The sequence below is a fragment of the Pangasianodon hypophthalmus genome, chromosome 18 (genome assembly GCF_027358585.1).
Source record: "Pangasianodon hypophthalmus isolate fPanHyp1 chromosome 18, fPanHyp1.pri, whole genome shotgun sequence".
In the NCBI taxonomy this organism is placed as follows: Eukaryota; Metazoa; Chordata; class Actinopteri; order Siluriformes; family Pangasiidae; genus Pangasianodon; species Pangasianodon hypophthalmus.
The window spans coordinates 8,517,969-8,540,531 of record NC_069727.1 but is presented as its reverse complement, the minus strand read 5'-3'; the positions used below and the strand labels follow the sequence as shown (position 1 = coordinate 8,540,531).

General features: G+C 36.6%; 1 protein-coding gene across 1 annotated transcript; it reads left to right on the top strand.

Annotated features, from left to right (window-relative positions):
* The first annotated feature begins 78 nt into the window (after window positions 1–78).
* On the top strand, window positions 79–15,666 carry slc13a4 (solute carrier family 13 member 4). The gene is made up of 16 exons (XM_026922702.3): window positions 79–645; window positions 3,564–3,692; window positions 7,154–7,290; window positions 8,530–8,705; window positions 8,832–8,886; window positions 9,007–9,040; window positions 9,147–9,221; window positions 9,513–9,697; window positions 12,042–12,161; window positions 12,331–12,432; window positions 12,534–12,635; window positions 13,094–13,200; window positions 13,293–13,435; window positions 13,675–13,836; window positions 14,648–14,785; window positions 14,948–15,666. Exons 1-16 carry the CDS (start codon window positions 547–549, stop codon window positions 15,083–15,085), a joined length of 1,902 nt encoding a protein of 633 aa, XP_026778503.1. The 5' UTR covers window positions 79–546; the 3' UTR covers window positions 15,086–15,666.
* The last annotated feature ends 6,897 nt before the right edge of the window (window positions 15,667–22,563 follow it).

Genomic DNA, 22,563 nt, shown 5'->3' with positions numbered 1-22,563 from the left:
GTTTCTGATTGGTCAATGAGAAGACAAGGCGGGGCCATGCCATGGCTTAAGAAATTTGCGCACTTGGAGAGCTTTATATATGAACTACATACTGGAGGTTTCTGCAGGTTAATTTATGGTGTTTTTAACTTGTATGACTGACTTTTGAAAACCTGCAAATGGCGACGCAGAGAAGAACGCTTAGAAGAGACTAAATGAGTGTGTGATTAAAAAAAAGGATCTGCCTAATTTCTCTTTAGGGCTGGAAAAGAGGGCTGGTGAAGAACACCTAGACCAAAGGAAAAGCTTTTTGCACTCGGCATTAATGCAACCAAACTCAAGTTTCTTCCAGAAGACAAACTTTACACTTTAGAAGACATGCATAAAGGGAAAGTGCTTTTTGTAGTAGACTAAGTGGCTCAGGAAATTGCATCATATTAGCTATAACCTGAAGAAAAATCACAGCACACGACTTATGCGCAGGTAGTCTCAGCAACCTTGAAGTGGGAAAAAAAGAAAGAAAATCACACCTAAAGAAACCTAAGGAAGCTCAGGTGAGGCTGGAGAATGGATCTGTTCAGAAAGCTGTGGGCGGCGAGGAAGCTGATTCTTGTGGTCATGATCCCTCTGTCCCTGCTGCCTCTGCCTCTCATCCATCCAAGCAGTGTGAGTATCTTCAAGTCTAATGTACCTACTGAATATACACGCGAGGCATGTTTTCTTACAGTAGTATGAGTGAGTATCTAGTAAATGTTAAATCTAAAAGAGTATCTAGGACTCAAAATGAATCTCAAATATCACTTTATAAACAAACGTCATTTATGGAGTCTTTATGGAGACTTTGCCGAAGCGATTCGTTCCAACAATCCAGTTTAAGTGAATCAAACACCTACAAACAAAATAATAAGGAAACTAAGGACGTGTGGGAATCTTGGAACTACTTAGACTAGTGTACGGTGTTAAACTTTGGAAGTTGGAGACGTTTCCAGCGGTGCGCACGGCGCGCGTTTCCGTGCGTATTTACGAACACGCGCACTTTGGTAAATCTGGGTGGATGCGCGCTTTGGATGGATGAATCTCGGTGGATGTCTTGCTCATCTATAACGCATTAAGTCCGAGATTCTCAACATCAGCCTTGTGGAATGACACTGCCCTACACAAAGTTTGAGGTTTTCTCTCCTCCATAAACACCTGATCTATGTCGCTGAAGAGCTGGATCAGGTGTAGTGGCAGTAGAGAGGAATTTTGTGCAGGACATTAAGTCCCGAAAACTGCAGACCCCTGCTTTAAACTCATTAATAAAAATTCAATGCAGTTCCTAATGTACCGATTCTGTTGAATAAATAGTTATCCTGACAGATATGGGAAATGACAGGCTACTATTCCTACATATACTAGGAATTCCACAAGGCTGATTCTCAGCATCAGCCTTGTGGAATGACACTGCACTACACAAAGTTTGAGGTTTTACCTCCTCCAAAAATACCTGATCTATGTCAGTGAAGAGATGGATCAGGTGTAGTGGCAGTAGGGGGGATTTTGGGCAGGTCATTAAATCCCGAAAACTGCAGACTCCTGCTTTAAACACATTAATAAAAATGAAATTAATAAAATGCAGTTCCTAATATACCGATTCAGTTGAATAAATAGTTATCTTGGCAAATATGGGAAATGACAGGCTACTATTCCTACATATACTAGTATGTCACCAAAAGATGGACCCTATGATATGCCATATATAAAGATGCCGCGTAAGTAATGAGTAGGAGAACCTTTCCCCAATTTGGAAAGCTTACAGGTCAAGGGGCTGTAAAGATGCATCACAAGTTATGACAGGCACCCTCCTGATGTTCTGTCACAGCTTGCTTTGCTGTAAGAATTGTTTATTTGAAACACCAGCAGCTTTTGCAGATGTTGTTTGTTTATATTGTTTTGGGTCCATTTTGAGTCAAAAGCTCACTGACATCCTGTGACAAACAGTCTTTCCTTCATTACCTCAGTAAAATAAACGACAATTGCAAACAGAGTCCTTTTTCCTGGCTGATCATGATAATTAGTCTGACCATGAGGTCAAATCAATTTCAGTTACTGTGATCAATTCTTTTCCCACCATCAGGTCCCCTTTCTGTTTGAATTGTCATCACAGAGGAAACTAAAGATTAGATAGCTTTAGTCAGTGATCTATGGCAGAGTAATCAAGAAATAAAGACATTATACAATGGTGCACAAGAGCCCTGTATTACCCATCACTCAATGTAGTGAATGATCTAGTGACTGCAAATGGAACGTGTATTCTGACTGAAGCAAACTATTAGCACTTAGAGGGCACATTAACACATAGACCTGACCCTTTGACAAAATCAGAGGTATAGCATGATTGTCATGAGTTACCAGGAACCCCTGAAAATGGTCCATGGCTGACTCCTTAAAATAGCCTAAATCAATCACGTTGGAATGGACTGATTAACAACAAACAGATTAGAGCCCAGCAAAACACCATGTGCTGGCCTGCAGCTTAATCTGCCAGCAATGCACATTGCTGCGGCGTGCCTTCACCTTTGAGCTCGGGCACAGCCAGCAGGAGATACGAACACATAAGAGTTGGAGTTGGGAGGGATGTGAGAGCATGCCAAGCAAAGTCTTAGGTGGTCTTACTGGCTGTGAAAATATGTCCGGCAACAATCACCATGTCCACGTGATTAAGACGTGCTTTAGTCAAGAGCATGTACCGTGTAAAACGGAGACAGGAAAGCTTCATTCATTCATAGTGGTGGATTAGTTTATTGCTTTCCTGCATTACTATAGAAACGTGTGGGCAGGGTTTAATGCTGCTTGACAACTTTTAGCCTGTTATAAAACCTGACTAATACATGAATATGAATCACCTGACTAACTTCCTCACTGCTCCAGCCGAGTGTGCAGAACTTGAGACACAATGAAATCTGAGTACCAGAGAAGAAATGACTTAATTCGGTAATCCTAGCAGTGCGTAATGTACAAACATCTGAGAGTACAGGAGTAAATTGTAGGATCCTTTGTAACACTAATTCCATGCTTAAAAAATATATCCATTATAAATTGTTGCATTTTTCTTTAATAACACTCAAAGTGAAAGGACGGTTGGACAAACGGTCACCAAGTCACTGTGTTGTGAATGTAATGTGTAGCATGAAATGCTTCAGAAATTCACATTGTTCTAATATCTATGTGCTCTCAGCATACTAATGCATGAATAGATTGTACTGTCATAAGATAGTATCTACCACTGACATCTTAGCAAGTGAAAATATCTTGAATATAGTCCAATTGATCTAGTGTTTCCTATTTCTAAACATATTGCTTTTACTAATTTCATGGGAAAAGAAGCAAAATTATATGCCAATAGAATAATCTTAGATTTGATTTATAATAATCTCATATAAAGAACCATTAGATAAAAATTGAATAAATTTGCTAATATACAATAAATTTTCACTTGCAGCGAGGCTATTCAATGTAATCTATTTTCATCAAAGGTACAAGGTAAAGTGTGGCAGTTTGTAGAGTCTAGACTCCAGACATACCCTGTGTTTGTCCCTCTGTAGGAATCCTCCTGTGCCTATGTGCTGATTGTGACAGCAGTGTACTGGGTGTCAGAGGCAGTGCCTTTGGGGGCTGCAGCGTTGGTGCCGGCATTCTTATACCCACTCTTTGGGGTTCTCAAATCAAGTGAGGTGAGTAAACTTTTCTGTCTGGCACAGTTAAATTAAGGTTTACCTTATTCATTGTTTCAAAATGGGAATTTTGAAAGGAGAAAATGTTTTCTTTTCTATAGATGTTTAATAGATGGTGTAAAGATATTAGATGAAATCATCTAAGTGAACCAGAATTAACTGTAAAGCTATTGATTTGTTTCACATCAAATAGAATAAAACATATGTCAAGGTAGTACAGTCAGGTCCATAAGTATTTGGACAGTGACACAATTTTCGTAATTTTGCCTCTGTGCACCACCACAATGGATTTGAAATGAAGTAATCAAGATGTCATTGAAGTGAATACTTTCAGCATTAATTCAAGGGGTTTAACCATTTACGAGTTACAGACATTTTTTACATAGTCCCTTCATTTTCTCTGTCTCAAAAGTAATGGGACAGTTGACTTTCAAGCAGTTTCATGGCCAGGTATGGCCTGTTTCCTTGTTACTTCATGACAAATTAAGGAGATAAAAGTTCTGGAGTTGATTCCAAGTGTTGAATTTGCATTTGGTAGCTGTTCATGGGAACTCTCAATATGTGGTCCAAAGAGGTCTCGATGCCAGTGAAGGGGGCCATCATTAGGCTGAAAAAACAAAACTGACCTATCAGAGAGATAGCATAAACTTTAGGACTGTCCAAATCAAACATTTGTTACATTCTTAAAAAGAAGGAATGCACTGGCGAGCTCTGCAAAACCATAAGACCTGGAAGACCATGGAAAACAACTAAAGTGGATGATCGCAGAATTCTTTCCTTGGTGAAGAAAAACCCCTTCACAATATCTAGCCAAGTCAAGAACTGGGTCACAGGTGTTTATTGATGATGTGACTGCTGACAGAAGTAGCAGGATGAATTCTGAAATATATAAAACTACACTTTCTGCTCAGATTCAGTCAACTGTTGCAAAATGGATAGGACGGTGCTTTACAGTACAGATAGATAATGACCCAAAACATACTGCAAAAGCAACCTAGGAGCTTACTGAGGCAAAGAAATGGAATGTTCTTAAATTTCCGAGTCAGTCACCTGACCTCAACCCTATTGATCATGCTTTTCACTTACTGAAGATAAAACTGAAGTCAGAAAGACACACAAACAAGCAGCAACTGAAGCCAGCTGCAAAGGCCTGGCAAAGCATCTCAAGTGAGGAAACTCAGCATTTGGTGATGTCCAAGGGTTTCAGTCTTCAGGCAGTCATTGACTGCAAAGGATTTACATCCAAGTATTAAAAATAATCCTTATATTTATAATTATGTTAGTTTGTCCAATTACTTTTGAGCTTGTGAAAATGGAGGGACTCTGTAAAAAATGGCTGTAATTCCTAAACGGTTAATGCAATATTTTTGTTCAATCCCTTGAATTAAAGGGGGGACTTGCGCAATAGTCCTTCACTGTGGGGTTTCAGGCATGTGCTCTCGACCTTTTGTTAAAATCTCTCAGCGTCAGATCACAGATATACTGCTGAGTACACCTGTATAAGTAAAAGAAGCATGTGTGTGGGTCTTTTCTAGGCCATATATTAATCAGAGTGTAATCGTGGACAAGGCATATTAAGTATTAAATGATATTTTGACTCTTAGACACTATAGATAAATGGAAAATGAATTTCTTTCAGTGTAATCAGAGAATTTTAACAAGAGGAATAAGAAGGAAAGTGTAATTAAAAATTAGACTACCTTCTCTCGACAGTGACTTTGTTCTGTTTATTGCCATTGCTGATGATTGATATATATGATTGATGATTAATATACTGTATAGTGTAAGGTAATTATATGGGTCTGATGTTGCCTTTGTGCCTTACATAGACAAATGTTGAGCAAGTCACTCGTTTTTTTAAGGTTTTTTTTTTTTTATGTACTAATAGTACTAAAACACATTATGAAGATACATTCATGTAAATTTCCATCTAGGAATCAAGTAAGTAATAAAGCACTAAGCTTTTTTATTTAAAAAAAAAAAAAAATGTTCAGTGTGATAACCATCCAACCCATGTTTACCCTATTCATTATATGATGGTGGCTATTTAGTTTGCATTTTTTTGTTTGTTTGTTTGTTTTGTTTTGTTTAAATTATATATAATACTGCATATAACACTGCAGTGCTTAGTTGGTTATAGGGACCTGCTAATATATATATATATATATATATATATATATATATATATATATATATATATATATATATATAGTATAATATGCATACATACATACATACATACATACATACATATTATAAATGCTGTTAAGACAATTGCTCTTTAGTTTATCAGAACATGAAAATGCATGAAAGTTTTTCCAAGTTTTCTTAAAGTGAAAAAAAAGTAAGTTGACCAAAAGTGATTAGATAGACTTTTGGACTTTACTGTGCTATATCTAAAAGCGTACCATGATTATTGCACTGCAGCAAACAAAGGCATCTCAAACCTCTTGTGAAAGGGATTTTTTTTTTTGCTGATGGTTTATTTTCCAACAACCCTTTGGTTTAGAAATATTTTCATTTAACCCACTACAACATACTGTGGTTTCAAAGACTTCACATTGCATACAGTGTGGATACTCAGTACAGTGGGGATAAATCATCACCCCACTTGCCTGTAAGTTATTTGAGCCACTCTGTTATAGAATGCAAGTGAAACCCAGAGGAGTCATGTAAACCACAATGCTGACTCATGTGACTAAATCCCACTGACAATCTTGACAAAGCAACCAGTTATCTTAATTCAGTCTAATTGTGTTTAGTAAAGATGGTCTTTTTACACAAGAAGATGATCGATGAGATTTGAACACACGACCTTCTGATCTGTAACTCAAAGCCTCAACCACCAGGACACCCCACCTATCTCAACTAGCTTGCATTGAGTCAACCGCCTGAATTAACCACTGAATTATCTCGCACTAAAAGATGAACTTCAGTGCTTTGCTAAACCAAAGTTTTTACCATCACATAAAATTCTTCACTTAAAATAGTTGCTAAAATAAAGGGTGCAAAAATGATTGTGCCCTTCATTTAAGCGACTATTGCAGATGATGACACAAGGAGAATTTCTACCATTCTCACCCCTGCCAAAAATTTAGATATCCCAACATGCATTGTGTTTCCTGGTATTTTACTGTAAACCATTGCACTGCTCTAATTTCCTAATCATTTCCAATACAATTTTGTAAAATAATAAAACAATATTTTGCTGTAAAATAAATACTGTAATGTTACAGCAAATTTTTTTACGGTGTACCTTTACATCACCATAATTGATTAATTATACCAGCCTTGATAGTAAACTTAGACCCTTTGCCTCAATGACAAAGTGCAAAATTTGATTACAATCACAACCTTTAGTTAATATTTCTAAACTTGCTTGAATGAAACTCCTAGACAGCAAGGTATTAAATTAGATTTTTCTTACTCTAATATAAGTATTTGTGTGTTTATGTTTTCAGGTAGCCTCAGAGTACTTTAAGGACACGACGCTCCTGCTGATGGGAGTTATCTGCCTGGCTGCTTCTATAGAAAAGTGGAACCTGCACAAACGCATTGCTCTGCGCATGGTTATGATAGCTGGAGCCAAACCTGGAATGTATGTCCTACCTGCACAGTTTCACAGACAAAAAACATTCATTACACAGAAAAGTAATGTTGATAAACAGATAATTTGAACAAATCTGTAAAGTCATTTAATTTAATTATGTGCTATGTCATTCATTCTTATTTAGATTCTGGGTCTGTTAGTGATAAAAAAGGAAACCTGGGAGTTAATTATCCTGGATGAGTCAAAAAACTTAAAGAAGATTATTAGCCTTTTATTAAACATTAGTAAGGTTACTGGAACTTTTAAAGAACATTATTTAGTAAGTTTCCTGATCCTGAAGTCCAACTGAGTATGCAGCACATAACTGTAACGAAATTTTGAAATTGCAGTAGCAAAAAAAAAAAAAACTGTTATGCAAAATCCAAAAGGAAGAATTTGTCATATCAAGAAGAAATCCTGATGACTGTCTGTGATTTTATACCTTACATTTATACCTGACCATCTCCTGTGGTTTGTAGAGAACTGCAGTTAGCATAAGTTGTTGGGTAATACTACAGCTCTTGACATTTCTAAACACATACACTATATGGCCAAAAGTATGTGGACACCTGAACATCACACCCATATGTGGTTCTTAACCATACTGTTAGCAAGTTGGAAGCACACAGTTGTATAGAATGTCTTTGTATGCTGTAGCACCATTTGGCTTCACTGGAACTAAGAGGCCCAAACCTGTTCCAGCATGACAATGCCCCTGTGCACAAAGCGAGCTCCATGAAGACATGGTGTGTCAAGGTTGGAGTGGAAGAACTCGAGTGTCCTGCACAGAGTCCTGACCTCAACCCCACTGAACACCTCTGGGATGAACAGCAACACTGACTGCACTCCAGACCTCCTCACCCAACATCAGTGTCTGATCTCACTAATGCTCTTGTAGCTGAATGATCACAAATCCCCACAGCCACACTCCAAAATCTAGTGGAAAGCCTTCCCAGAAGAGTGGAGGTTATTATAACAGCGAAGAGGGACTAAATCTAGAATGGGATGTTCAACAAGCACATATGGGTGTGATGGTCAGGTGTCCACAAACTTTGGGCCATATAGTGTTTTTCACTTGGCTTGGCTTTGTGCTGTCAGTAAATATACTATATAGGTTGATCAGGTTGGTGTTGGTTGATGTGTTTAGACTGCAGTTCATTTTGATGCTGAGGTGTTTTGGGTAGATGTATTACAGACCCCTGTTGGATTTGATGTGTTAAAAGCTATTGTTGGGTGGATGTTTTGCAGGCTGGTGTTAGGATTCATGTGCTGCACTGTTTTCCTGTCAATGTGGCTGAGTAACACCTCCACAACAGCCATGGTGATGCCTATTGCTGAGGCCGTGCTGCAGCAGCTCATCTACACCGGCATCGCCGATTCTCACGATGATTCGGATACTGTGGAGACACAAGAGGACGAAAACGGTACACACAAAACATACTATTAAATACTTTACTATAAAGTAAATTATATTGCTCTTTATTGTTTTACAGTTGTGCAATGTTTAGCCAAAATAAGCCATATAAAATATATCTCTCACCTTTTTGCAGATAAAGAGAAGAACTTGAGCAAGAATCACCCTGAGCTTTCAGACTGTGACAACAGGTAGGGAAATGTGATTTATCACATTTATTATAACTCCTTCAACAAGCTTATTATAACTCCTTCAACAAGCCTTTTTATTCTAACATTTCTTCTATCTTATTTCTTTGTTTTATTCCACAGTTGTGAGAAACTAGAGATTTACACAGTTTCTGAGGTAAGACACATGACATCATTAACATTATCATCATCATCATCTCAGCCATAATGCCATGCAGTGTTGAGTGTGCCACATTGCATTTTTTTCCTTTTCTGCCGCACAGGAAGCTAATGGTGTTGCATTGAAGCCAGTTCAGGGAACAGACTTTCCAAAGCAGACTAATGGACATCTACCTGAGGTAAGATATGAGGCTGCGATCTTACTGTAACTTACAGCAAGTCAGTGCAACGAGACTACAATGTTCTGACATTTAAACACTTTCACAATAATTCAAATCTGCAGACGTCAGTGCCATGAGAGTTTAGGTGTGAATCAAATGCAGAGAAGAATTACAAGAATTTCTGACAATTGATGAAGCCTCTCAGTGCCGAAACCACTTCAAGATTATAACTCAAGTTCAAAACAAGCTGGTGAATATCTTCAGTGAAACATTAACCTTGTATCAGCACAAATTTTTTGCACTCTGCAGGTTTCAGTTGATGTTCCTGTGCCAAAGAAACCCAAAATCAAGAGGGACTCAATGTACCCAACCAAGAGGGACCACATGATATGCAAGTGTCTGTCTCTGAGTATCACGTACGCAGCTACCATCGGCGGCCTCATCACCATCACCGGCACCTCCACCAATCTCATCTTTGCAGAACAGTTCAACAAGTAAGTCGTCTCTTGTGAATGACATTAAGACTTTTGCTGAATCAGTGATTGTAATCCTGAGTTTTAAGGATTTGTTTAAGCAGGTGTACACAATCCACTCCAAGCCTTTCCCAGGAAATAAACAGTCTTTTGATGTGAACTGATTGTAGTGCAAAGGTCTGTTGTATTCTGCCATATACTGACTTTATATAATAGCAAAAACAAGCAATTTAATGCGTTAAAACCTGTTTTGGCCCACATACATGGCATTCATTAGATATATAACACTAAGGACAATAAAAAAAAAATTTTCTTTTAATTTTTACCCATCAGTCTACACATAATCACCCATAATGATGAAGTGAAAACATGTTTTTAGAGATTAAAATTAAAAAAACCTCAAAACTCTTATTTGCAAAATTATTCAGATCCTCTACAAATTGTGGTAATAGTGCATCCTGTTTGGAAAGGCACACACCAGGGTCTATAAGGGCTCACAACTGCATTGTCAGGACAAAAACCAAGCCTTGAAGTCCAAGAAACTGTCTGTGAATGTGCACAATCAAATTGTCGCAATGCATAGATCAGGACAAGTACATAAATCAGTTTCTAAGGCTTTGAGTGTTCCCAGGACCACAATGGCCTCAATAATTTTGAAATGGAAGAAGCTTGGCACAACCTTGAACCTTCCTAGAGTTCAGCCAAATTGGGCGTCTGGGAAAGAAGGGCCTTGGTCAGGGAAGTAAGAAAGAACCCAACAGTCACTCTAAAAGAGCTCCAAAAGTCCTGTGCAGAGATGGGAGAACCTGGCAGAATGGATGGCCTTCCATGGCAGAATGGCAAGACAGAAGCCACTGTTGACTAAAAGGCATATGACAGCATAAAGGTCTCTGGCAACATGTGGAAAAAGATTCTCTGGTCTGATAAGATGAAAATTGAACTCTTTGGCCAGAAGAGCAATCATGCCTGGCAAAAAACAGGCACTGCACATCACCTGGCTAACACTATCCCTATGGTGAAACATGGTGGTGGCAGCATCATGCAATAGGGATGCTTCTCAGTGGCAGGGACAGGGAGACTGGTAACAATTGAGGAGTGGCAAGTCTTTGAATGTCCTTGAGTAGCCCAGCCAAAGCCCAGACATAAACTCCACTCAACATCTGTGGAGAGACCTGAAGATGGCAGTTCACAGACGCTAACTAATCTGATGGAGCTTGAGAGGATCTGACGTGAAGAATGGGATAAACTGCCCAAATCCAGGTGTGCAAAGCTTAGAGAGATGTATGCAAGAAGACTTGTAGCTGTAATTGCTTTAAAACGGGCTTCTACAAAGTATTGAATAAAGGATCTGAATATATTTGTGAATAAGAGATTTCAGTTTTTGATTTTTATTTATTTTCAAAAATCTCTAAAAACGTTTTCACTTCGTCATTATAGGCGACTAAGTGTATACTGATGGGTAAAAATGGCAAGTATATCCATTCAAAATCAAAATCCACAACACAATAAAGTGAGTAACAAATATAAAAAATATAAAAAAAAGTATTTTCCACCATTTTGCACACATGTATAAACACACGAATCATACACACACATATAATATGGATTCAACCATTCCCAAAGGCTATGGAATAAAAATATGTTTTGAGCTTTGATTTAAAAAAAAAAAAAAAAAAAAAAAAGAAGTTAAACAGCATACTGAATATTTCTTTGGGAAACATGAGAAGCTTGAATATTTGTCTTTAAGCTTTTTTGGACCTTGTACTTTCCTTCCACACCATGATAGAGAGACTGACTTTCAGACCCTTTGACCTAGAAATAAAGGGGTCAATCAGCTGAGGGAAAATTGCAGTCATATATAGGCAGAGCAGTCAGTGATCACATACATAGTTAATCTTCAGAATTTAAGCAAAACTCTCTTCATATGCAAGTGCAAGACATGAAACAATTGCATTTAACAGAAATATCCTAAATATCTGCTGCTTTGTCATTACGAAATTAGGGGAAGTTTGAGTAGAAACTGGAGATAACATTAAGTGTGCTAAATCAATGAACTCTTGGAAAGTACAGAGGTTAACCTGCTTCATGATTGTATTTATACTAGTGATGTTAGTTTACTAAAAATATAAACTTCATGTAAATTAACCAGTATGTTTGTATACATATCTACAAGGGGTTCATGGTGAAGGAGCTCAAATAAAAAATCCATCAATAATAACGCACTGTAGATAATTCTCTAATCGTTCTGCCTAGGTTATGTACACTGTATTCATATAATGACTGTTTACTGTATTAACTTTATTACCCATTTACAAACCAGTGTTGTCATTAAATAAGGAAATTCCTAAATAAATTTCTTTTGTAGTCGATACCCAGATGCCAAAGTCATCAATTTTGGAACGTGGTTCATCTTCAGCCTGCCTATTGCTCTCATTATGCTGGTGTTAACTTGGCTCTGGCTCCACTTCCTGTTCCTTGGATGCAAGTAAGAATAAATGTCTTCATTCTCTTTAGATGTAGATTATTTGGGTAAAATTGTATATAACCTCCTTAAAAGCAGATAGATAGTTGCTTTATTTTGAAGTTTAAAAAGTACAGTACAGTAAGTAAACTTATGACTGTTTTCTTACGTCTGAAACCTGTGATATGCTTAGCTTCAGGGAAACTTGTTCTTGGAGTAAGAAACGCAAGACCAAGCGGGAGATTCTCTCTGAGAAACGCATCCATGAAGAGTACCAGAAGCTTGGTGCCATAAGGTAAATCATAAACAGTCAGAAAGTTCAAACAATTTTTGCAGTGTAGTGTGTAAACCACATCATCATTTTTATTTTTAAAAAAACTTTTTTAAACCAAACAGTTATCCAGAAGTTGTGACGGGAGTCTTCTTCATTCTGATGACCTTGCTGTGGTTCACAAGAGAACCGGGATTTGTTCCTGGCTGGACAGTCCTGTTTGAGCAGTGGGTGAAAATCTAATATGCCAATTTTCCACATATGTCTTGATTTCTGTTTTCCGTTTCTGATGATTAATCTGGATACTGTGATTAATGAGTTTTATAAATTGTATAATATAATAACGACTCATGAAGACATAGTTACAAACAGTTCAGTGGATAATCATAAAAATATGAAGGTGCAGTAATTTGATTATATTAAGAAACAAAGAATATCATGTTTTTAGCGAATAAATACAGTACATTTATATGGAAATATATGAATGTGGAATTGCCTCCGATAATCCTGATCAGCACAAATAATTGCGATTATGTAAAATTGTGCCAGATCTATCAGTGAGACTAACAAGCAGGCTTAGCTTCATAGTGTGTCCACTGTACAAGACAAAAAGGGAAATGAGAAACTCCAAATGTTATGCCAGTAGAATATCTGGGACTGACGTTAGCTGAATTCTGTCGTGCAGGCAAGGCTACAGGACTGATGCCACAGTCTCTGTGCTGCTTGGCTTCCTCCTCTTCCTCATCCCTGCACGCAAGCCCTGGCCCTGTTCATCTTCGAGCAGAAGCACAGGTCAGAACTCACATACTTAATCTTTCTCAGCATTCACATTCAGCAGGTCGAAAAATTCATTCGATAAATGCTGTTGGTATCTTCTTACATAGTGACTGCTTGCGAAGAGGACAAGGAGGATGAAGAGGAAGACCCCTTGGCACCCATGATCACGTGGAAAGACTTCTTGAGACTGATGCCATGGGAAATTGTGATTCTGGTTGGAGCAGGATATGCGCTGGCAGCTGGGTGTAAGGTAGGCCAATAATATAATCATCTTAAGCACATCACTATCTTCTCTATCACTATGATTCTGTCACTATCACTCTATAAACATGATTTAGAGACAGTAACCAAAGCACAAAAAATGTTTTGATTTTATTTTTACTCAGCTTTAGTAACACAATAAAATGGGTCATTATGACTCGTAAACCTTTATGAATATAAAGGTTAAGTGCCACTGTGTTCACACTGTACTGTGCATAATGTGCCTAGGTGTCGGGTTTGTCCATGTGGATTGGGCGTCAGCTGGAGCCGATGAGCGGCTTGCCACCATGGGCCGTCACTCTACTCGCTTGCTTGCTCGTGTCTGCTGTGACTGAATTCGCCAGCAACCCTGCCACTCTCACTGTGTTCCTGCCCATCCTTTCTGCTTTGGTAAGAATGCACAGGGTAGATTTCAGTAAGATCTACGTCCAGATTTCTGTAAAGCTGCTTTTGATAATGACTGTTTAAAACGTAAACAAAATAGAAAATTCAGGCCTGCATTCCCAACATGACACCAGAAACACACACTTAGTACTGAAGTGCTGCAGGTTCTAAAGTACACTATTGCAAGGTATCAAATGCAAATGTGTACATTAGCTACTATTATGGCATTATTCTGTAATGGGGACATGGAAATTCAAATAGAGTCACTACATAAGGAGCACCCATGGATTATTTTGTGACTCTATCACAACAAAATCAAGACAGATAAATAGCAAACTAACTGACTAAGAATGCACTAAATAATGCAAGAAATGTTCAATGGTTGTGAGGAAGTCTGGTTTGCCATATTTCTTTAGCATTATGTTGAGCTTATAAGAGGAGGTAACTAATCAACATATGTTGCATGAATCAAAGATGCTCAGAGCGTGTGTAAAAAAAAAAAAAAATATGTCAGCGGGAAAGAGTCCAGCTGGAAAATGTCCAGAGCTTATCTGTGACAGAGGCAACAGTCCAAGATCTGTTTTGGCGTTTAGATCTTTAGACCTGCTACAACTGCATTTTTGCAACAGCGCCATCTTTTCATGTCAAAATCAACTATATGGGGATATATATATATATATATATATACATGTATATGTATACTTTTAAAAAAGGTGATTCCAAGGACTGTTTCACAAAAATAAAACATGAGTTTAACTATGTTCTGTCTTGAATGGCTTCTGATCTGAATGCCTTGTGTTCTCTTTCACTCTCTCAGTCAGAGACTGTGCAGATAAACCCCCTGCACACTCTCATCCCCGCCACCATGTGTGTCTCCTTCGGAGTCATGCTGCCTGTAGGAAACCCACCAAACGCCATTGTGTTCAGTTATGGACATCTGAAAATCAGCGACATGGTGAGACACACACTTTTATGGGCATGCTAAGACATAAGCAGCACCAATTATTAATTATGTTTAATCTTGCATACACAAAACCAGAGCGGTGACAGTCTAAATGAATGCACATGATCCTGTCCACACAGTAAATTTAATTGTTCTGTTGTGTCTCTGATCAAGGTTAAGGCTGGTTTCGGGGTGAATCTGATTGGAGTTTTGGTGGTCATGCTGGCTATAACCACATGGGGAGTCCCGCTTTTCCAGCTGACGGAGTTCCCTGCCTGGGCAGTAATGAAAAATGTAACTGAGGGCTTGTAGGCACACGTGGGAAAGAGAGTTGCTGAAATGACAGAAAGGAATGGACAACTTTTTAAATATATGCCGCAAGAGGCACATTTTTCTTCTTCTCTCATTGCCTCTGTTTGTGCTCCTTGTGTTTGCCTCAAGTGAATGATAAAATAGATAAAATGCCTTGGGAAACATGGGAAATATGAAGACCTCTTCATGGTTACCACCCTTTATTTGAGGGCGATGCAATTTTCTCTCAAACTTGGTTTTCAAATAAATGATAAATAATGCATTTATACGGTCAGTGAAGTTCACAGTTCTTTAACATAGATCAGTGCAGCATTGTGTTGTGGTTTAGTTTCAACCTGTAAATAACGGCTGATGTAGAAAGCGTGGAAGCAGCTTTTATAAGGTGGATGGAAAAACGTGTTCTTTGTTGTATGATCTCACACTGCTACTGTAATTCATTCAAACAACAGTCACACATTGCAACGTTCAAAACGTCATAAATCACTGTAAATACTTGAAACTGTTTCATTATGTACTACATGATAGGACATATTTGCAACTGACATCTTTACAAAGCATAATAAAATAATAACAACATAAAATCATATTTGATTTTTTTTTTTTTGCATTAAACATCACAAAAATATGGACTATGTTCTGTTGTAAATCTTTCTGGATGACTATAAAAATACTGCAGTTTCATCCGTCGTAAGATGACTGAAGAATCAGGAGACCAAGAGCCAGGTTATAATAAAAGAGATGGTTTATTGTGTGCACAAAGACAACCTGGGCATTCTACAGTCCTAACAAAAGTTGGACAACAGCAGGTTTTTATACTGTCGTGTACGTGCAAGAGGACCATATACAATGGATATAAAAAGTCTTCACACCCCTGTTAAAATGGCAGGTTTTTGTGAACGACACTAAGATAAATCATATATCTTTTCTCTCCTTTAATGTGCAATTGCTAAGTATACAAATAAAGTGAAAAACAATCAGAAACTTTTATAGGGGAAAAAAGGAAAATAAAACACTTACAATAACCTAGTTGCATAAGTGTGCACATCCCTAAACTAATACTTTACCGAAACACCCTCTGATTTTATTACAGCACTCCGTCTTTTTTAGGGAATAGTCTAACGGTGTGGCACATCATGACTTAGCAGTTTTTTCCCCACTCTTTCTTGCAAAAGCATTGTAGATCTGTCAAATTGTAAGGGCATCTCCTGTGCACTGCCCGCTTCAGGTCACCACACTGATTTTTAGTTAGATTCAGGTCTGGGCTCAACGAAGGTAACTCGAAAACATTGATCTTTTTGGTTTAAGCCATTCCTTTGTTGTTCTGGATGTATGCTTTGGGTCACTATCGTTACTGAAATATGAAATTGCTTTTCATCTTCAGCTTACTAGCAGACACCTGAATGTTTTACACTAAAATCCACTGGTATTTGTAGCTATTCATGATTCCCTCCACCTTGATAAAACCCGCAGTTCTGGCTGAAGAAAAGCAGCCCTAACGCACGATGCTGCCACCACCATGCTTCACTGTGGGTATGGTGTTCTCTTGTTGATGTGCTGTTGTTTGCTCCAAACATACCCTTTGGAATTATGGAATTATTATACCTTTTGGAATTGGTCTTATCAGACCATAACACATTTGCCACATGGTTTGGGGTGATATAGGCTGGCTTGGATGTTTTTATTGTGAAAGGGCTTCCGTCTAGCCAGCCTACCCCATAGCCCAGACATGTGAAGAATACGAGAGATTGTCGTCACATGCAGAGAGTAATCAGTACTTGTCAGATATTCTGCAATATTCCTGCAGCTCCTTTAATGTTCTTGGTAAGTTTTTGTCTTGTACTTTTGTACGTTTTGGAGGGACGTCCTGTTCTTGGTGATTTGCTCCATTTTCTCCACTTGTTGATGATGGCCTTCACAGTGTTCCATTGTACATTTAATGTTTTGGAAATTTTTTTGTACCTCTCTCTCCTGATCGATATCTTTCGACAGTGAGATCCTGTACAGGCTTTGTAAGCTCTTCGCAGACCATGGTTTCAGCAATCAGATGAAACCAAGAAGACGTGAAGAAAATCCTACAGAAACAGCTGAGCTTTATTTAGGGCTAATCAGAATAATTTTGATGACAGCTGTATGATAGTTGAACTTTTGAACATCAGATTGAATGTGATTGGTTCATTCTGAACACAGCCATGTCACCAATTATAAAATGTGCACCCTTTACCACCATTTTTTTTTTTTTCAAAAATAAGATTAGGAATATAATACCATAATTTGTCTTTGGAATGAATAGAATTTTGGATCCATTTAATTTTAAAGATATTAGATGTTTAAAAATCAAGTACGTTTAGCCCACCTTGATGAAGTGAGTTACAAAGTGTTTTTTTAATTCAGATAATGAAGTTTATTTTTTGAAATAAAATTATAGATTTATTTATCTGGTTAGTCACAAATATTGAAACATCTATCGACATCACTGTATAAACTAATCTTGACAACCCCTCAGATTTCGATAGCAAAACTTTATTGAGATAAGTCTCTCATTAACCACATGTTGAATTTCTTTTGAATTTTAAATTTATTCTTTCTTTCCGGTCTTTACATATCCTAATTCCCAAATAAGAGATTTGGTCTTTAATTGGAATACCGTATAACTCTGACAGGTTACTAGGTCTTTATTTTAATGCAAATAACTTACATTTCTTAATGTTTATGGATAAACCTGATACTAAATAAAAGTCATGAAGACACTCAAGAGTCAATTTTAATTATTTTTTCTTTTTTTAGAAAAATAGTTGCATCATCTGTCAACTGGGAACATTTAGTTACATTATCAGCCAAATGAGTACCTTGAAATGGATTGACTTACATGGAGATACATTACTTGCATGAATAACAATAACAATAGAGGAGATATTGGATCTCCTTGACACCACTGCTCATATTAAACCAAGGAGTGGTCCCAAAGGGTAGGTCAACTGAGCTATTACAATTATTGTATGGTGCTGGAACTGCACAGATAAAGTTGTTGCCAACACCGAATAAATCAAGAACTTGGCATGGAAGGCATGGTTTACAATGTCAAATGCTTTATAATAATCTATGAAAAGGATGCAACCATCATCATTTAAAAGAAAACATACAATGCCTCATTGACAATCATCTATAATTTCATTTAAATCTAATTTTAGATTTTTAAATCTTTCTGCTAATATATATATGTATATATGAAAGCAATTTTGCATCATTATTGATTAAAGTTATAGGCCTCCAATTCTCTATGCTTGGTAAATCTTTATCTGACTTAGGAATTAGCGTAATCAATCCCTGTAAAGTAGTTCCTATACTTCTTTGAAAGCGTAAAGAAGTAGTTCTGAGACATCCTATTTGAATTCTTTATAAAATTCACAGGTTAATCCGTCACTACCTGGTGCTTTATTATTTATATGTTTTTCAGTACCTTTATATATTTCTTCAGTAGTTATGTCTTAATCACATATTTTTGGAATCCTCATCTATAATTTTTGCAATTTCTTTAAGTGGATCTAGAAACACAGTAGCATTACCTATATTACCATTTTTGGTATATAACTATTCATACTTTTAAAAGTTGCAACACAATTAGAGATGTCTTTTGGACCCATTGTGAGAGAATGATTAATATTGGGTTTCCTTAGAGAGGAATATTCTCCATTTTTCCTTTCAAGACTGTAAATATATTTAGAATTATTTTCACCCTTCCCTAAACACTTTCTCCTTGATCTTATAAACGCCCCTTAACTTTATATTCACACATTTCTAACTCTAATTGTAATTTGGTTAATATATTCTTTTTCTGTTCACATACAGCTTCCTTGTCATAGATCTCTATTATATTTTACATTATATCTATTATTATGACTTCATCTCTATTTTTTTGGCTTTGGCAATTTCCTTACCCTAATTGCAAATTTTCTAATTTCATATTTTATAATTTCTGAATGTGTTCCATATAAATTTGAAATTTGAGTGTTGTTATAACATCCCTTTCTAATAAGTTTATCCTTAGTTTTAAATTGAATATCTTCAAGATGTGAATTGTTTAATTTCCAGTAATTGAAATTGAACCTTCCATCTCTCGTATCTTCAAGGCTGATTACTATATGTATAATTTTATTGTTAGGGCACAATGTCGAGCTCCTGATCTTGAATTCCAAGTACCTCAGAAATGACCCAAAAGTCAGGTCTTGCCTGGAACTATCCTTATTACTCCAAGTGAATTCTATCTTATCAAGGTTTTGGTGTCTCCATTCATCACGACAATATCAGTGTATTAGAATTGTCTATTAAAACAATACAATATAGAGTCATTAGTGGTGTTCCAATCACCACCTAAGATCAACTGGACACTAGAAAATATTTGTAAAAATATTACAAAAATATTACATAAAGCTTTGTAATAACATCCTCTTTTGCGAATGATAACCATCACCGTAGATGTTCCCCAAAATTAAAACCTTAATCTCATTTTCTTCGATTTCTCTGAAATCCACCACCTTCCAAGAGTATGAGCCTTATTTTTTAGAATTTCCCCTTTAAAGTTCCCTTTTAAAATTGCAACTCCTGCTGACTTATTAATCCCATATGCCAATCAGATGTCAGTGTGAAATCAGAATAAAAATCAGCCTTAAATCTTTTAAGAAATTTTAAAAAATTGCTTTTCTCAAATCGCAGATCAAACTGCAAACTCAGATCACAAATACCCTTAACACTGAACGAATATAAACATATTCTCTTAATCACACTACTTAATCTAAATGTTTTCCACCCAAGAACAACATTATTTATATTCATAACATGCATAATCAAGTGCCATAATATAATATGCAGAATATAATAGCCTATATCTGGAAGTAAAAAGAAATAATTCTTTAAATGGCCCAGAAATAGAATACAGTCCAGCTTCTACACAAAGCAGCAAAAAGAACAGAGAACTTACCCAGTTCAGTATTAACAAGTGTGTGTATTGTCACACTGTACTCATAAGTCTGTTGGAAAGGATTTCCTTTCTCTTTTTCTTTCTCCCTTTAATAATCCTGAGACATCAGGGTCAGTCAGAAGCGACAGATTTCTTTACTGTCACTTGCAGCTTTGGAACCAACCAGAGTTTTTTTTTTTTTTTTTTCTTTTTTCTTTTTCTCCACAGAAGCTCATGATCTCGCTGTAAACCTCAGCATGAGAGGTGGCCATTTCTCAGCGCTTTTCCTTCCTACTCAGTGTACAGTACAGTGTCAGTATGAAGGGGGAAGTTGGTGCGGTTGCGGGTTCGAGTCCCGCCTCCGCCCTGTGTGCGTGAAGTCTGCGTGTTCTCCCTGTGCCTCGGGGGTTTCCTCTGGGTACTCCGGTTTCCTCCCCGAGTCTAAAGATATATGTTGTAGATACATCTCTAACTTGTCCGTAGTGTGTGTGTGTGTGTGTGTGATCGGGGCTTTGCGAGTCCACTGGATGCGGCACAGAGGATGGATGGATGGATGGATGGATGGAAGCTGTCTGCAGCCTCCGGTATCACAGCGCAGGAGATCTCCATCTCTCGCTGTCTGACAGTCTCTCTTCTTGCTCTGCCACACCGTAAAGTACCAAATACCAAAAAAGAATCTCGGAGCTGGAAGAAAGTAAATGACGCTGAAAGATACCAAAGCAGGTGGACGCTAAGACCGCGGAGAAGTTGGTTTATACTGGACACTGGCTGCACATTAGAGATTCTCTCTTCTGTTTCCCCAGAAATAAACACACACAAAGGACAAAATGTGTATTTCTTGCTCTGGAGAGGACAGAGAATCAAGTACAGTTGAATATATTTTTACATTTTTCTCCCGTTAAAGCCAGCTGAAGCTAATCTCCCAGAAACGCAGGCCATCAGCACTTTATAGTAATAAGAGTCAGTAAGGGACCGTGTAAAAAGTGCTGATATGGGCAACTGTGTAAGATTGTACCGAGATTATAGACGTCTCCTTAGCAGGATATCTAACGTACTGCAGTGTTAGGATACAGTATGGATTCAGTACGGTGGGATGTAAGACTCACAAGTGTGATATTACACAAAAGTCTTACAGAATAAGTACAGTATTAATAAATTATAAAACTAAATGAATAGCATTTACTCCTTACTTCTTGAGAGTCTTATACCCCACTACTACAACCGTCAAAATGTGGAAATCTCAATTTCTAATATATAATATAAATAACAAATAATAATATATATTAATGAGTGATTACACAAACTCATCGTGCCACATAAAACCCAGGGTCAGTCTTAGCAACTACTAAAATAAAAAAGGGTTTGGAATTAATGAGTCATTGTACTGTAAAAATATTTTTTGAAAAATGTAACAGCATTTTTAAAAATATATTCTAAATCATATAGTAACTTCTAATATTAATTTTTTTAAATAAAAAAAAATAAAAATTGAGATGCTGTAGTTGATAGTAATAATAGAGTGTAATGTAGTACATCTGTGTAATACCTGCTATCAAAAAGTTACATGTGTAACTCCTACAGTCAAAATGTTAGGGTTTTAATTATTTTTCTTTTTTCCAAAATAAATAAAACATTATAATAAAAAAAAATCTGAATTTTTAAAATCTATTTTTTTGTAGTTGATAAGAATAATAGACAATGAGTGCATTTGATTTTACATATGTAACTCCTACAACCAAAAAGTTACTGAATTTTAATATTTTTTCTTTTTTTGCAAAAAAGAAATCTGTTTGCTGTAGTTGATTGCAATAATAGACAATATCATTGTGCATTTGATTTTACATGTGTAACTCCTACAACCAAAAAGTTATTGAATTTTAATTTTTTTTAAATAGAAATATTAAAATAAAGAACTGAGTTTTTAAAATCTATTTTCTATAGCTGATAGCAATAACAGACTGTAACATAGTGCATTTGGTTACATGTGTAAAGCACAGTCAAAAGTTATTGAATTTTGATTATTTTTATTAAAAAAAAAAAACTAGAATTAAAAAAAAAAAGTGAGTATTTAAAATCCATGAGCTATAGTTGGTAGCAATAATAAACTGCATCACAGTGCATTTAGATTTACATGTGTAACTCCTATGTTCAAAAGGTTATTGAATTTTAATTAAAAAAAATAAAAAATAAAAAAATGAGTTTTTAAAATCAATTTGCTGTAGATAATAATAATAATAATAATAATAATAATAATAATAATAATAATAATAATTGGTTTAGCATGTGTATCTCCTGCAAAAAAAACAAAAAAACCTTGATTATTTTCAAAATCGAGTTGTGTCTTTGATAGGAAGAATGGCGTATAATATAGTGCAAATCAAAATTTGTTTAGTTTAATTTCTATTTGTTTGCAGAAAAAAAAAAATTAGCAATAAAAAACATTTTTACATTTTGCTGTAGCTACTAATACTAACCCACTAACCCGGGGTTTTATATGGCACAATAAGTTTGTGTGTGTGATCAC